The sequence below is a fragment of the Bicyclus anynana genome, chromosome 22 (assembly GCF_947172395.1).
Source record: "Bicyclus anynana chromosome 22, ilBicAnyn1.1, whole genome shotgun sequence".
Classification (NCBI taxonomy): Eukaryota; Metazoa; Arthropoda; class Insecta; order Lepidoptera; family Nymphalidae; genus Bicyclus; species Bicyclus anynana.
Window position 1 is genome coordinate 7,647,366 of NC_069104.1, and position 13,929 is coordinate 7,661,294.

General features: G+C 33.9%; 2 protein-coding genes across 2 annotated transcripts; one reads left to right on the forward strand and one right to left on the reverse strand.

Moving 5' to 3' along the window:
• The first annotated feature begins 677 nt into the window (after positions 1-677).
• On the forward strand, positions 678-3,343 carry LOC112047360 (pseudouridine-5'-phosphatase). Its single transcript, XM_024084460.2, has 4 exons — positions 678-797; positions 1,374-1,592; positions 2,095-2,330; positions 3,016-3,343. The coding sequence occupies exons 1-4, from the start codon at positions 740-742 to the stop codon at positions 3,193-3,195; spliced, it is 693 nt and encodes a 230-aa protein (XP_023940228.2). The 5' UTR covers positions 678-739; the 3' UTR covers positions 3,196-3,343.
• Positions 3,344-4,003: 660 nt separating this feature from the next.
• LOC112047362 (V-type proton ATPase subunit E) lies at positions 4,004-13,202 on the reverse strand. The gene is made up of 5 exons (XM_024084463.2): positions 13,038-13,202; positions 12,679-12,854; positions 10,585-10,753; positions 9,601-9,795; positions 4,004-5,557 (listed from the first exon to the last, which is right to left on the reverse strand). Exons 1-5 carry the CDS (start codon positions 13,068-13,070, stop codon positions 5,450-5,452), a joined length of 681 nt encoding a protein of 226 aa, XP_023940231.1. The 5' UTR covers positions 13,071-13,202; the 3' UTR covers positions 4,004-5,449.
• Positions 13,203-13,929: the final 727 nt, after the last annotated feature.

The following is a 13,929-nucleotide window of genomic DNA, read 5'->3' on the forward strand; positions in this document are numbered from 1 at the left end:
ACAAAATACTCTCTACGTACGTTTCACCCCGAAACCGGAGCATCCTCAGGAGATGTTGACTCTACAACGTGCAATTGCACGTTGTAATATCATAAATAATAGGTACCTACAAATCTCTAGGTATTTAAATAATAATGCTTGTAAAATTAAACCTACGTACTTACATAAGTAATGGACTATGGTAACGTGTAAGATCCTCATTAATTATTACATTTCTCTGATTTACCATACCAACCGATACGATCAAATATCGGGTCATCGTCATCATTATTATCAGCCGATGGACGTCTACTGCTGGACATAGGCATCTCAGACTTCCTATCATCACCTGCTCAACCTGTTTATTAAGTTCTGTCCATCCGGTGCGGGATCGCCAGCCAGCACCCAACGTCATAAAAAAGATTAAATACGCAATTTATATCTCAAGTTTACAAAGTAATCTTTTACTATTTTTTATTCACATTGGTGTATTTCGGACTACCCTATTTTTTATAATATTGTGCCTTTAGTAGATTTTTTTTTTCTTAGTGCCAACACTGTTCATTCCGTTTTCTTTTTCTTCATCTTCAATCTCCTTGGAGTTTTATATTCTTTTTTTTTCATCATCTATATTCTGTATCTGTAATCTTTATTCTGTCAATGTCGATGTCAAAAAAATATAAAAGTGGATGGAAATAGCGGCTGTGATTTGATTTCTTATTTTCTTACAAAAAATACTAATTGGAAAAGGAAATCAAGAATGGCTAACTACTCCCAAGTAACGCATGTTCTATTTGATATGGATGGCCTGTTATTAAGTATGTATGTACTGGTAACCATAGGTATCAACTATCAATTCACGAGGTTGATGTTGATGACAAAAAAATCATAGGGATTAGGATGGCTTTATTAAGTACCTATTCAACAACTTACCAGTATCTAAGTCTATACAATATGACGTATTATTATATAAACAGTGCAACAAGGTTATTTGTAATGATAATTTTAGCGATAACTGCAAGCCTTTGTTACGAAACTGAAATTCCACTGGAGCTTTAATAATGACAAATTCTTAATACAAAATTAATTGAATAATTTATATATGAATAATTGAATTTATTTCTTTCACGTTTCACAATTGAAAGAAAAATCGATGGACTATGCATAGTTATCCTGTGAAACGTTAAGCTGTTTTATAACTCTGATAACAATAGTTTGCAAACATAATGGAAAGCTACAATATCAGTGAGCAACATTGGCTATTTTACAAATACTCACAGGAAGTGAAACTATGGTGTAACTGCAGAGTCCACTATATAGTATTTATAGTATTTATAGTAGTTATAGTAACTAATAATTGAGATCTAGGTAATCAAGTCACACACACATTTCAGATACAGAAGATCTATACACAGTTGCCTTCCAAAATGTAGTGTCTAGATATGGTAAAGACTACACATTTGATATCAAACTGAAAATCATGGGCTGTCAGGCACAAGAATCAGCTAAGGTAGTTGTAAATGCTCTAGAGTTACCTATAACAGCAGAAGAATTTATGAAGGAAACTAAAGGGCAGTTTGAAGTCTTATTTCCTGATTCTGAATTAATGCCAGGTAAGTAATTTGTTGGAGAGTTGAGATAGCCCATATAGTTTAAAGCAGTATAAGTGGATATTACCGCTGCCTTGATTCAGATAGGTTTTAATCTGTTTTGGGGCATACCCTCCAACTTTTCAGTTATGTGCATTTCAAGAAATTAAATGTTTCTCAAATAGTGAAAGAAAACACCATATGGAAACCTGCATACATGAGAAATTTTATTGAATATTGGAATATATTTCAAGGCCTTCAGGTATAATTTTCTTTACCAATAATTCTTAAACTGCCAAAGCAAAATTGCCCAGTTTTTAAGTGACATTTTCTACATGATTGTGCATCCTGTTACTATAAGAGGTCAATGGGCATCATCTAATTAATTAGCCACAGGCATCACAGAGGTCCCCATTTACCATAAGAGTTTCTATAAGAATTACTGCTTATTTAAAAAATAGTTCTTGTGTGAAGATGTAGGAAAAAAAAATTACACCATATACACTTTCGAAACTTTGAATTTTAGGTGCAAGAAGACTCATAGAGCATTTCCATAAAAACAAAGTACCAATAGCATTAGCAACAAGTTCTGCAGAGACAGCATATCATATGAAAGTCGATAAACACCATAAAGAGCTATTCGATTTATTTGATCACAAAACATTTGGCTCATCAGACCCAAGTGTGAAAAGAGGAAAACCTCATCCAGACATTTTCTTGGTTGCTGCTGCAAAGTTTTCAGATAATCCAAAACCTGAACAGGTAACTCAAGAATTTATATTAAGTAAATAGAGATGTGATAATTCAGGGTGTGGCCTCTGCCTTCAATTCTGAGGGCGTAGGTTCAAACCTAGTTCAGGGCATGCATCTCTAACTTTTTCAAGTTATGTGCATTTTAAGAAATTAAATATCACATGTCTTAAACAGTGAAATAAAACTCAAACCTGAGAATTTTCTTAATCCTCTGTGTCTGAAGTCAATTCTCTATGTGTATGAATTCTGCCAATCCGCAATTTGGCCAGCCTAACCCCTCTTATTCTGAGGGGAGACTCGTGCTCAACATTGAGCCGAATATGGGTTGTTAATGATAATGATGAAAAATTTAAAAAGTTTTTCATGAATTGAGAAAATTCAAAAGTTTAGTCATGTCATGAATTACATGCAAATTTTACGGTTTAGTAGGTAAAAACTACAGTAAAAAAAATACAGCTTTTCTATGAGAGAATTACATTTCTAAAGTCAGCCATTGGGTCAATTATTCTCTCGTTTCCGCAGCGCAAACAACAAAGACATTTCATAAGTTGAACTGTCATGCACGCAGTGACCAATATGTGAGAATAATTGATTGTGAATGGCGTGCATAATGTCTGTCAAGACTCAAAGAAAAGATACAAAAATTATTTTGTTAGTAATTACATACAGTAATGTCACTTTTTGCTCCTTTCAGTGCTTAGTCTTTGAAGATGCAGTGAATGGTGTGAAAGCTGCAAGGGCGGCTGGAATGCAAGTTGTGATGGTCCCAGATCCTAGAGTAGACAAAAGCTTGACTGAAGAAGCTACAATTGTTTTGAAAAGCTTAGAGGAGTTTGATCCTAAACTATTTGGACTGCCTCCATTTGAAAACTAGCACAAATATAGATAAATACTTATTTATTGTGATAAAAAATCAGTGAGCGTGTGAAATGTTCCAATATAGTTCTATTTTGTTTTTATTGTGGTACTTAGTTTATTGAACTTAAATGTTCTTACTTAATTATTAAAAAAAAATTAACTAACCTGATGTATCATTTGCCTATTTTAATTATTTGCCAAAAATACAGGTTCAGTTCTTATAAATTAATTTTATTTAGACTATAGACTATAAGAAATATGACATTAGTCCCTTGGAGAGCATCATAGTTTTGAGAGAATAGCTCCATAGCTCAACAGTAAATGCGTTCAGACTCATCACCGAGGGGTGGTAGTTCAATCCCCACCCCATTGGTCTACAGTCGTACCCACTCCTAGCAGAGTCTTTCCCGACTAGTTGGAGGGAATGGGAATATTGGTCATATTAAAAAAAAGTATATAGGGCAAATATTCTTTTTTTTTAAAGAAAAAAAAAGAGCTTGGGCAAGTTCTACTGCCAAGCAAAAAGGTTTTATTTGAGACTAAAAAGTAAGTTCGTTGATGACACTCCTATGATATGCGGACGACGGGGGGAAGTACTGAACGGGTGTGAAGTTGTACGCGCGGGGCAGACGGAAGGACCGCGAATATGAAGTCGTGCGCACGGGGTATCGCTACCCCCCTCCCGGTCCGCGCGGACCATCGGCAGTGTTACGAACGAATTTGCCAAGCTATAAACACCATATTTTTGATCTAAATAAAAGGAATGAATAACAATCTGTTGGTAGAAATTTAACTTTTGGCAAAGGTGTTAAATAAAAAATTGGTTTTAACACATCTATATATTTACATAAGAAATTTAACAGTGCAATAATTGGAATCATAGATATATATAATATATATAACTGTTCAGAGCTACAGTGCTCTTTATGTATTCAAATGCAAGCCAAAACATATTTGCCAGGAAGAATGGAAAAGGAATGTTGACAAACTGTAAGGTTCCAATTTGACACTACACTACGACCAGTCAAATCTTTGTCTCGATTTAAGTGAGCATAACATAGGATGCTGCTGTCAAACTAAAATCTCACAATTGTCAAAAATTCCTTCCAAAACATATAAACATGTAGAAAGCTTAAAACATTAATCTTGAATATTTTAACATGAAAATTACACGAATAATATAATTTTATAATTATTTTAATATACACGAATCATCACTTCGACACTACAAAGTGGTGTTCCTTGTGCTTCATTAATACTGTACGGATAAAGGTGTGGACACAACTTTACTTTCATACATCATATTGTATAGTATGTGACTTTAAAAGGTTACTTATTTCTTAATACATTTTGTTTTCAAAAATCCTATACACTACATCTAAAATACATAAAATACATATAAGTATATTATTAACGTGAATGAATTGTAATAATAAAACATTTTTAACGTACGCATACAGACATATATTTAAGGCGAAACTAACGTACAGTTACAAGTAGAAACAGTTATACTAGGCTGTGTAAAGAAGTACTATTGCAAATAGATTTCATTTTTTTTAAATTTATTTTACGGCCTTGGATACAAGTCCTTGTAGGCCGCAAATGGATATGTTCATTATAGACCACAGACTAGAAAAAAAAATTATATGGCATTGGCACTCAGAACTACAAATACACAGGTGTAATCAGATTTTTTTTTAAATGACGTAGTGTTTGTTATCTTCACTTTTTGATCTTATTTTTAATCTGTGGTCTAGTGATTTTGTTTTATTAAAATGTTGACCTTGTATGCTGTAATATTTTTGATTTGATTCTATGCCTGCTGCTTGATGAGAGCTATGCCTGAGATATCCTTACCAAAGCTCTCATCTTGAAGAACAATTGCACGACAATAGTTTTAATATCAAAAATAGTACAACATAAACCTACAGGTATTCTTAACTAAAGCGAGTTGGTAAACCTTTTGTAAAGAATCTTCTTGCATTTTGATTTAATATATAGTAATATGTATTCTTTATTTGAATATAAGCCAGGCATTAGTATAACGACATGACGACACAAAACTTTCTGACGACTTTAATATTTTCCTTTACATTCTAGACGGCGATAAAATTGTACGCATTACAATATTAATTATAATTATCATATTATTTAAATAGGCAAAGGAAAAAACACTTATTGTAACATTTATTTTAAATTTCTAAGTTAATATATATTTGTTTTAAATAAGTTGTTAGAAATAACAAGTGTGTAATATTCACCGTTGGTGTTTAGTCGGTGAATTTACGGTTAGGGTTGCGTCCGAACAGGGCGGTACGGATTTCTGGCAACAGCTGGGCTGCGATCAGCTCCAAACGAGACTCGAGGGTGTTGGAAATCTGGAACAATGCAATATTTTTTATAAGCACTCAACAATTACTCTACTAGTGAACCCTCGCGACTTCGTCCACCCTTAGACCTCTTTATTTATTTATTTATATACATGAAATATGCCCAGAGAAACATTACAGTTTCCCAATTCTTCTCTTTAGCAATCAGAAATAATAATTACAACAATAAATCTTAAATTACTAAATGAATATTAAACAATCAAAATAATTTAAAAATAATAAATTCAAATTCAAACAAATTAAAAATTAAGAATTCAAGTAAATTAAAATTAAATAATTCAAATAAATTAATAATAATAGTCAACAATTAGAATACACAAAAAATAACAATAATAATTAACTATTCTAAAAACAAAATTAAAAAATATCATATACCTACATAAAAACTATTCTATAGTCCACAACTTTAGGCTTTTTACACAACAATATCACTTCTCAAAAAGGTTCTTTTAGGGCGACACTTTTCGTTTCGATTCACATACATTATATTTTTAATAATAAACTTTACGGCTCTGGGTTCTGGCCCTTTTGAGCCCGGATTCACAAACAATAAATTAATTATCTCGGACCAATAATAGAAAGACCTGCCTCGCAAGACGTTACCTCTCTGTCAAAGAATCAACGATCTATTTACCTATATAGAGCGGGGCATTTAGAAGTGTTTGTAAAGTTGAGCGGCTAACGCGTGTATAAAAACTAACAAACGCGTTAGATTGTTCGGTTGTATCGATGTTTCATTGTTGTAATCGTTTTCGTCGTCTAAAAAACTCCCTAAATATTCCGGTTTGTGTAGTAAGTAGTTCAATAGCATGAAAAACGGCCAACGACTTCTAATTCAGTAAAAGATGACGTGACGTTCAATTTGAAAATATTTCTATTTTATTTTTGTTATTCTTTGTATGGTAAGTGATGATGCAATCTAAGATGGAGGGTATGATTTCTACACGACATCATACCGGAACGCTAAATCGCTTAGCGGTACGTTTTGTAGGTAATCAGGAATCTCATAAAAGGAAATCCTCAATCGGCCGGGGATCGAACCTAGGACCTCCGTCTTGTAAATCCACCGCGCGTACCAGTGCGCCACGGAGGTCGTCAAAAACATAATTATAATTTATAATAAATTTGTAATAAAAACAATATCTAAAAGAAAAATCGATTCTATTCTTCTAACGAACGAACGAACAGCAAAACATCGATCCATTAATTTAACGTTCTGTGTACAGATTATATTATTCTTGTCAAATATTTTCGATGAGTGAGTTTACCTCGTCCCCTTCAAAAAACGACAGGCAATTTTGTTTCTGCATTTGGGTGCGATTTCATTTCCATGTCTAATTCGTCTATGTTAATTATTATATAGAGTTTGCACAATGTTGGGCAAAATTTGCCCAAAAACGATAAACGACATAAAAAGAACCTTAAATACCCCAAGCAGACATGAGTCACAAACCATTTTGAAAAACAAAGATATTAAGATTTATGGGTATTAAATGTGCATTTATAAAATTAAATAATAACTTTAATGATTTTTATAAATGTCGTATTTTCATATCAAAAGAAGATGTTTTCTTTTATTTTAATGTGAATTTTACCTTTCACTTATTGCAGAATTACCCTATACTATGATTATTTTTTTTGATTTTGTGTTATTAAGTGAAAGAAGATTTGACATTTCACAGTTCACACTTCACAGCACAGAACACTACTTTATTTGTTGTCTGTGACTAATACTCCTACCTCACAGTATTCGTTAATGATTCGTTAACTAAATCCAGTCTGTTGTGCTTATTTTCTTCCTTTGTAATTTTTGTTATTTTGTTTTGTTCTCGTTTCGTTGTTGTTGTTAATTATTGTTTATTTGTTGTTTGTTTTTCGCGCGTATCTTGTATGTATTCTTTATTACCTCATATCTTCGAAACCGCTGAACGGATTTACGTAATTCAGATATCCTTAGATTTGTTTTAATAAGCCAAGTGTTCTTAGATAGGTGAAATTAGAAAAAAACCAACAAGACGACTGTGAAATGCTATAGAATCGATTTTTTTTTTTAATATTGCAACATGGGAATCAAATTCAAGGGCTTTTTGGGAGAATTTCAAAATGGTATATAATGGCCAACAAAAAACTACAATTAGAAAAACGTTAATTATTAATTGTTTATACATAATACGCGAGGCGGACGACTATAAGGTTTATGAAGTGTAGTTATAAAACACCTTAAATAGACTAAATTAAATATATTGATTATAAAAATCGACATGTGCGAGTTGGATTCGCCCACCGAGGGTTCCGTAGATTTTTTTGAATATTTACTTATCCTCGGTTGGACGTAGGTATACATTATCGTACTTTGTAACAAACGTAACAAATAAATCCAAAATATACCATCTATCTAACTAAAAATAAATTAATTAAATAAACAAATAACCCAACTGCATAAATGATACAAAAACTGATTAAACTAAAGTCGGGACCTATTAAAAAATGTAGACGAAAATCATTCTATTCAATATAATAGGTCCCGACTGTTTTCTAATTGTTTTCTACACTTCTGGACTGAGCTTTTTTTTTTCTTCAGTTTTTGTATCATATAGGCAGTCGGATTTTTTATTTGTTTAATTAATTAATTTATTAATTTTATTTACTTTAGTACGAAAATGAGTGAAGCGGAGCCTGGTACTAGCCGGAGCAGTTATTCCGCATTGCTATCGTTTCCGTCACCAAAAAAGAAACGTACGAAGCAAACACCCTTATCGTCCTCCGAGAAAACCGTTTTGATTAATGTGTTTAAATATGTCGAGGATATATAAAAGGATATAATAAAAAAACAAGGGGTTAACAATAAGGGTTCTTTATTGACTACGGAACCCTGAATATAAGTGAAACATTATCTGTTAGATAAATAACAGGATATAGGAATATAGAATAAAAAAAATATTTGTTTATCAAATCAAGTTTTATTTCATGACAATATTCGTAAATAATGCTGTAGTAAAATGTTGAGCACCCCTGAGTCAGCTGTTTTTGTTTATTTACATTGTTTAAAATACCTACCCGATCTGACTTATAGTAACAATTTAATTTTATTTACAAGCTGATAGACAGGAGTGTAAAAAATGTCTAATTCTAAATTTAATCCGGCCCTATCGCAAAATCCGTTCTTAGCGGATACCTTCTAACTATAGACTACCTGTCAAATTTTATCTCTGTGTGTATCGGTTTTTGAGATTTCGTTGTGACCTTTCGCATTTATATATTAAGACTAGCGGACGCCCGCGACTTCGTCCGCGAGGAATCCAGTTTTTCACAAATCCCGCGGGAACCATGATTTTTTCCGGGATGAAAAGTAGCCTATGTGTTAATCCAGACAATTATCTATCATCTCTACTTAAAATTTCAGATGATTCGGTTCAGTAGCCGAGGCGTGAAAGAGTAACAAACATTCATACCATCAAAATCTCGGGAATCCATGGATTTTTTCAGGATAAAAAGTAGTAGTAGTTAATCCAGAGTAAATTCTATTTCCATTCTGAATTTCAGCCAAATCACTTCAGTACAAGCGGGCGTTAGAAGTAACAAACATACATCCATACAGACTTTCGCGTTTATATTAGTAAGATAAGTCAATTTCAATCTGAAACATTTATTCCTTTTATTCTAGCATATTTTTACTGTGACTGTAGATGGCAGCACATCATCATATCAGCTGATGGACATCCACTGCAGGACATAGGCCTTTTGTAGGGCCTTCCAAACATCACGATACTGAGCCACCTGCATCCAGCGAATCCCTGCGACTCGTTTGATGTCGTCAGTCCACCTGGTGGGGGGTCGGCCAACACTGCGCTTACTAGTGCGGGGTCGCCATTCCAGCACTTTGGGACCCCAACGTCCATCGGCTTTTCGAACTATGTTCCCCGCCCATTGCCACTTACACAGCACACATCGCCATATTTCAATTTAATAAACCATTCACCCACTCGATTCAAACGTTCATAAGGAAGGTTTTACTTCAAAAATCATTTTACCTTGATGCGACCCCTGGCAGCGATGAGTTCAACACCACCGCAAGTTTCAGGTGGCAGATTGTTCTCAGTGTCGATCTTCAGTTGCACATCCTTCTTGATCTTTGCCTTGTAGTCCTGTGCAGCTCTGCCGAGCAGAGACTCCACCAGCGACTTGTCTGCCTGTCGCACGCGGAGGGTCACTGCTGGCTCCATCAGCTGGGAAAATTAATAATTAATTTAACAACGGTAATAAATTCAATTATTTTTTTTTCTAGTATGGCCCATCTGTAGTCAGTCCTAAGACAATAAAGAAATGTGTTGAAAGTGTCTTTTGTGGAGGTTCATCTTCCTTCATTGAGTATGCATTTACGTATTCGACGCCTCAGACAGTCATTGGTTAAGAGTCTGTTTGCCCAGATAATAGGATGATTATGGAGTCGCTTCTTGTATCTTTTGGCTAGCCCCCTAACTTCATTCTTTATTGTGCAAAAATTGTTGAGTACTTTCGTGATAAACCACGGCGATTTGGCGATAGTACGCAGTACGACTATTTTGTATTGCATTTTTGTAGGATATTTAGGCTAGTGTCACATGCACTACGCTACAATGTGAGCTCCGTAGACCTAGACTGGCTTTAAGATGCATGTGTATATAAGCAGCTTGTTGTCAAAAGACAGCTTAGATTTAACAATGTTTTTCAATCATTTTAAATTTTCAGACCATATATAAAAAAATAACAGACAAGAGAAAGACATAATATTGTTGACCAAGAGCAGAATTAATATACCCTACTCATTTTTGTTGTCAATTTCGCTACTGTTGACTTTTATCTATCCCTCGTCACAAGATATCTCATGGTGCGAATTCAACATTATGTTTCTAGCTCGCCCTCGTGTGTAGACCTGACTGGAAATGTGGTGAAGCATATTACGTCAGCTGATATTACAGTAATAGTAACAGCTGATAATACTATCCTCAATTAATTCAAGTAGACATATAAATTACCTGGAAGAGAGCCTGCACAATAAGTGTGACAAGGAGGTCAGAGTACAGTTTGGTGTCCTTGGGGACTTCAGCCAGGCGCTTGCGAGCCTCGTCCAGTACATTGCGCACGTGGTCTTCACGCACTTTGAGCACTTTCAGACGAGCTTGGTTCAGCATGTTCGACGATTGGCTAAGAGAACAATGTTTCTTTAACAATCATATATTAAAGAATAATAGGCAGAAAAAGTGTACGGATCACGGCAGGGATTCAGCCATTCCAAATACAAATTCAAAAACTAATACATTCTTGAGTTATTTTCAATATTATTAAAAAAAATGGCATCTTATGTTTGTAATTATATTAAAAAAATATTCACAAAAACTAAAAAAATAGGATGGAGTATTTTTTTACAGGTAATAATTGATTATTACTGATAATTTATTAGTCTAATAAGATATCAATTTGCGTAATTGTTGTTAGTATTAAATCTTGAAATACAAAATTCTTAAAAAATGTGGATATTAAGAAGACGCATGAAGTTTTTTTTTATGAGATTCATCGTCCTCACTGCGCTGCTTGTATAGATTCATTCTTATCATTCGTTATTCTGTGTTAACAATATCGATTTTGACGACTTTGCTGATGCAGTTGGCAGTGATGTGCTCAAGAGAAAGCTCCTGGATTTGATTCCCAGTTGGGGTCACTTTATGTTTAATTTTATATTTTCTAAATGAACTCTGGTCTGGTCTTGTGGTGTAAATAAAAAACAATTCAGATAAATTTATTTAAAAAAAAAGCAATACAAGCAAAGAAGGTGAGTATTGGAATGGCAAAAAGAAAATCTTTAACCTTAGGTGACAAAGCCTCTTTGGGGTTTTTATCTCTGCTGCATAATGGTCCAAGCTCCTATTCTCTCATCCATTCTAAATTACACTTGTGCTTTCATTCTATTCAGAGATTCTGTTACTATACTACAAGGAGTGTACAACTGATTTAATTCTTATCTGTTAAGATAACAACCATATCTTACTACATACATGTCACTTTCTATATATCGCATCAAAGCACGGCCTTCTCTATAACATTTTTCATTCTTGAAGGCCTTTGTGGCGCAGTAGTATGTGCAGTGAATTTAGAAGACAGGGGTCCTGGGTTCGATCCCCAGCTGCGAAGATTGAGATTTTCTTAATTGGTCCAGGTCTGGCTCATGGGAGGCTTTGGATGTGGCTAGTTACCACCCTACTAGCAAAGACGTACCACCAATCGATTTAGTGTTTTGGTACAATATTGTGTAGAAACCGGAAGGGGTGCATCTTATGAAATTTCTTGTTTGCCTAAACGTTCCAGTGCCTTATTTCGAAATTTTAAATCATCATCATTTTGGCAACATTTTAAAACAATGGGCTTGATATTTTCAACTGTTTATGATATAATAGATTGTGTTCATTGCAAGTAATTTTAGCTGTAGAACTATGTATCATTAATTAATTAAACTTCAATGAGTAAACGTAAGAGTTAAGTATAAACTTCAGTAATAATTGAAATAATAAACATTATTTTTCTAGCAGAGATAATTGGCTATAATTCATTTTTATGGTAGATAGGTGAGCACCTTGCTACAATCATACTTGAAACCTTCAATGAGGTCTAAGATGCAATACATTTGCTTAGAAAAGCCCAATTTAGTTGATAATGGGGTTCTATAATCTATAAACTCAAGAGAGTTCAATGTGTATTAGAGATGTAGCATGTCACTGTCAGTCAGTGACTAGTTTTAATTACAGAGATTGTAGTAGTAAAAAAGGTGATGCAGACATGACAAACCTCATCATAAAATATATTAATAGATTCAGGCAAAGCTACAGGTGTGAAGGGGGAACACTGTAAGGACCAATGAATCTGTGTATCACAGGAATTGGGTAAAATACTTCTTGCTAAGGATTGCTTACTCATCTGGATTTCCAGATGTAATTGACCCATCGCAGATTGTTAAACATTGAGAGACTGCAAGTGTGAAAGGTATAAAGATTTTTTTTGCCTAATGACAGCATAGTGTTAGAAGCTTAATCTTTTAGGCTGTACAGGTATTTAAAAAAATCATGAACTTCACATACATCTTTTTCTGGAGTTCAACTTGTTTTTCCTTCTTTTCATAGTATTCCATGATCTTGAGCCTCTGCTGCTGCACCAGACGGCCCTTCTCAATGTTGAATTCTTCCTCCGCCTTGGCATCGATTTCTTCAGCCTTTTCATTGGCTTCTTGTTCGATGAAGGCCATCATATGCTTGATCTAACAATGGATAAAAGAATTTCATATTAACATTATGTTTGATTATGCTCATTTTGAAGTATTCTAGCGGTCAACACTTCAACGCAAAACAGCAAGCCCTAGCGGATCAATCATTCTGACAAAACCCGACACGATCGACATAGAAAATTCATGGTTTACAATCAGTAATATCTAACTTTATACCTGTTTTTGAACATCTGCATCGCTGAGCGCCATGGCTGATGGTTATTTTTTAACACCACTGACACGAAAACGGCTGATATTGAGCCAGAAATTAAAATACTGGCTAGAAAAAGTATGTCGACGCCTATCAGACGTGCTTCTTCATTGAACAATCATATGATCTTTAGTGTTGCCTGTAACCTGTAAGGTCCAAATTAATGTCATAGACAACTTTTGTATAGTTATACAAAACAAAATAATAACCCTTAACATTAGAGATTGATATACGCATTAAAGTAAATACGATAAATATCTATAAAATCTTCCATATTATATCTCAAAATATTAAATTCAGTCCCAGATAGATAAACTTTAGGACACTTAATTTTTTTTTCTGACATGCAATTTGAATATTTTTCTATTGACTGTGGGTTACGACCAGCTCTCATGATTTCTTCAAAATCATTGGCAGGTGTAGTGTGATCTTAAATCTTAATACGAGCATTGATAATCACTTATACAAATTATATTACTATTTGCTTTCTAAATAATGTAAATTATTATTTGCTATTTAAATAATGTTTGTAAATAAATGTAATGTATGTAAACCTGTAACTCTAAAAATTAAGGACTTTCCATACTTTCAACTCCTATTTCACCCCATTCTTATTTTCGTTTCAGCGTGAAGCCCGAATAACAAAAGAACACGGACAGACAGACAGACAAAAAATCGAAAAAACATATTTATAACTTCAGTATCGATTAGATAGTGCCCCCCAACAAAAATTTTCAAAATATCATCAATGTACAGAATGTACAGATTTCATATTATAAGTATAGATTCTAGATGACGCTGGCGTCCGATATGCCCCAGTATCGTTTGGTATTACAAATGGTATAAGTAAAATCTCAA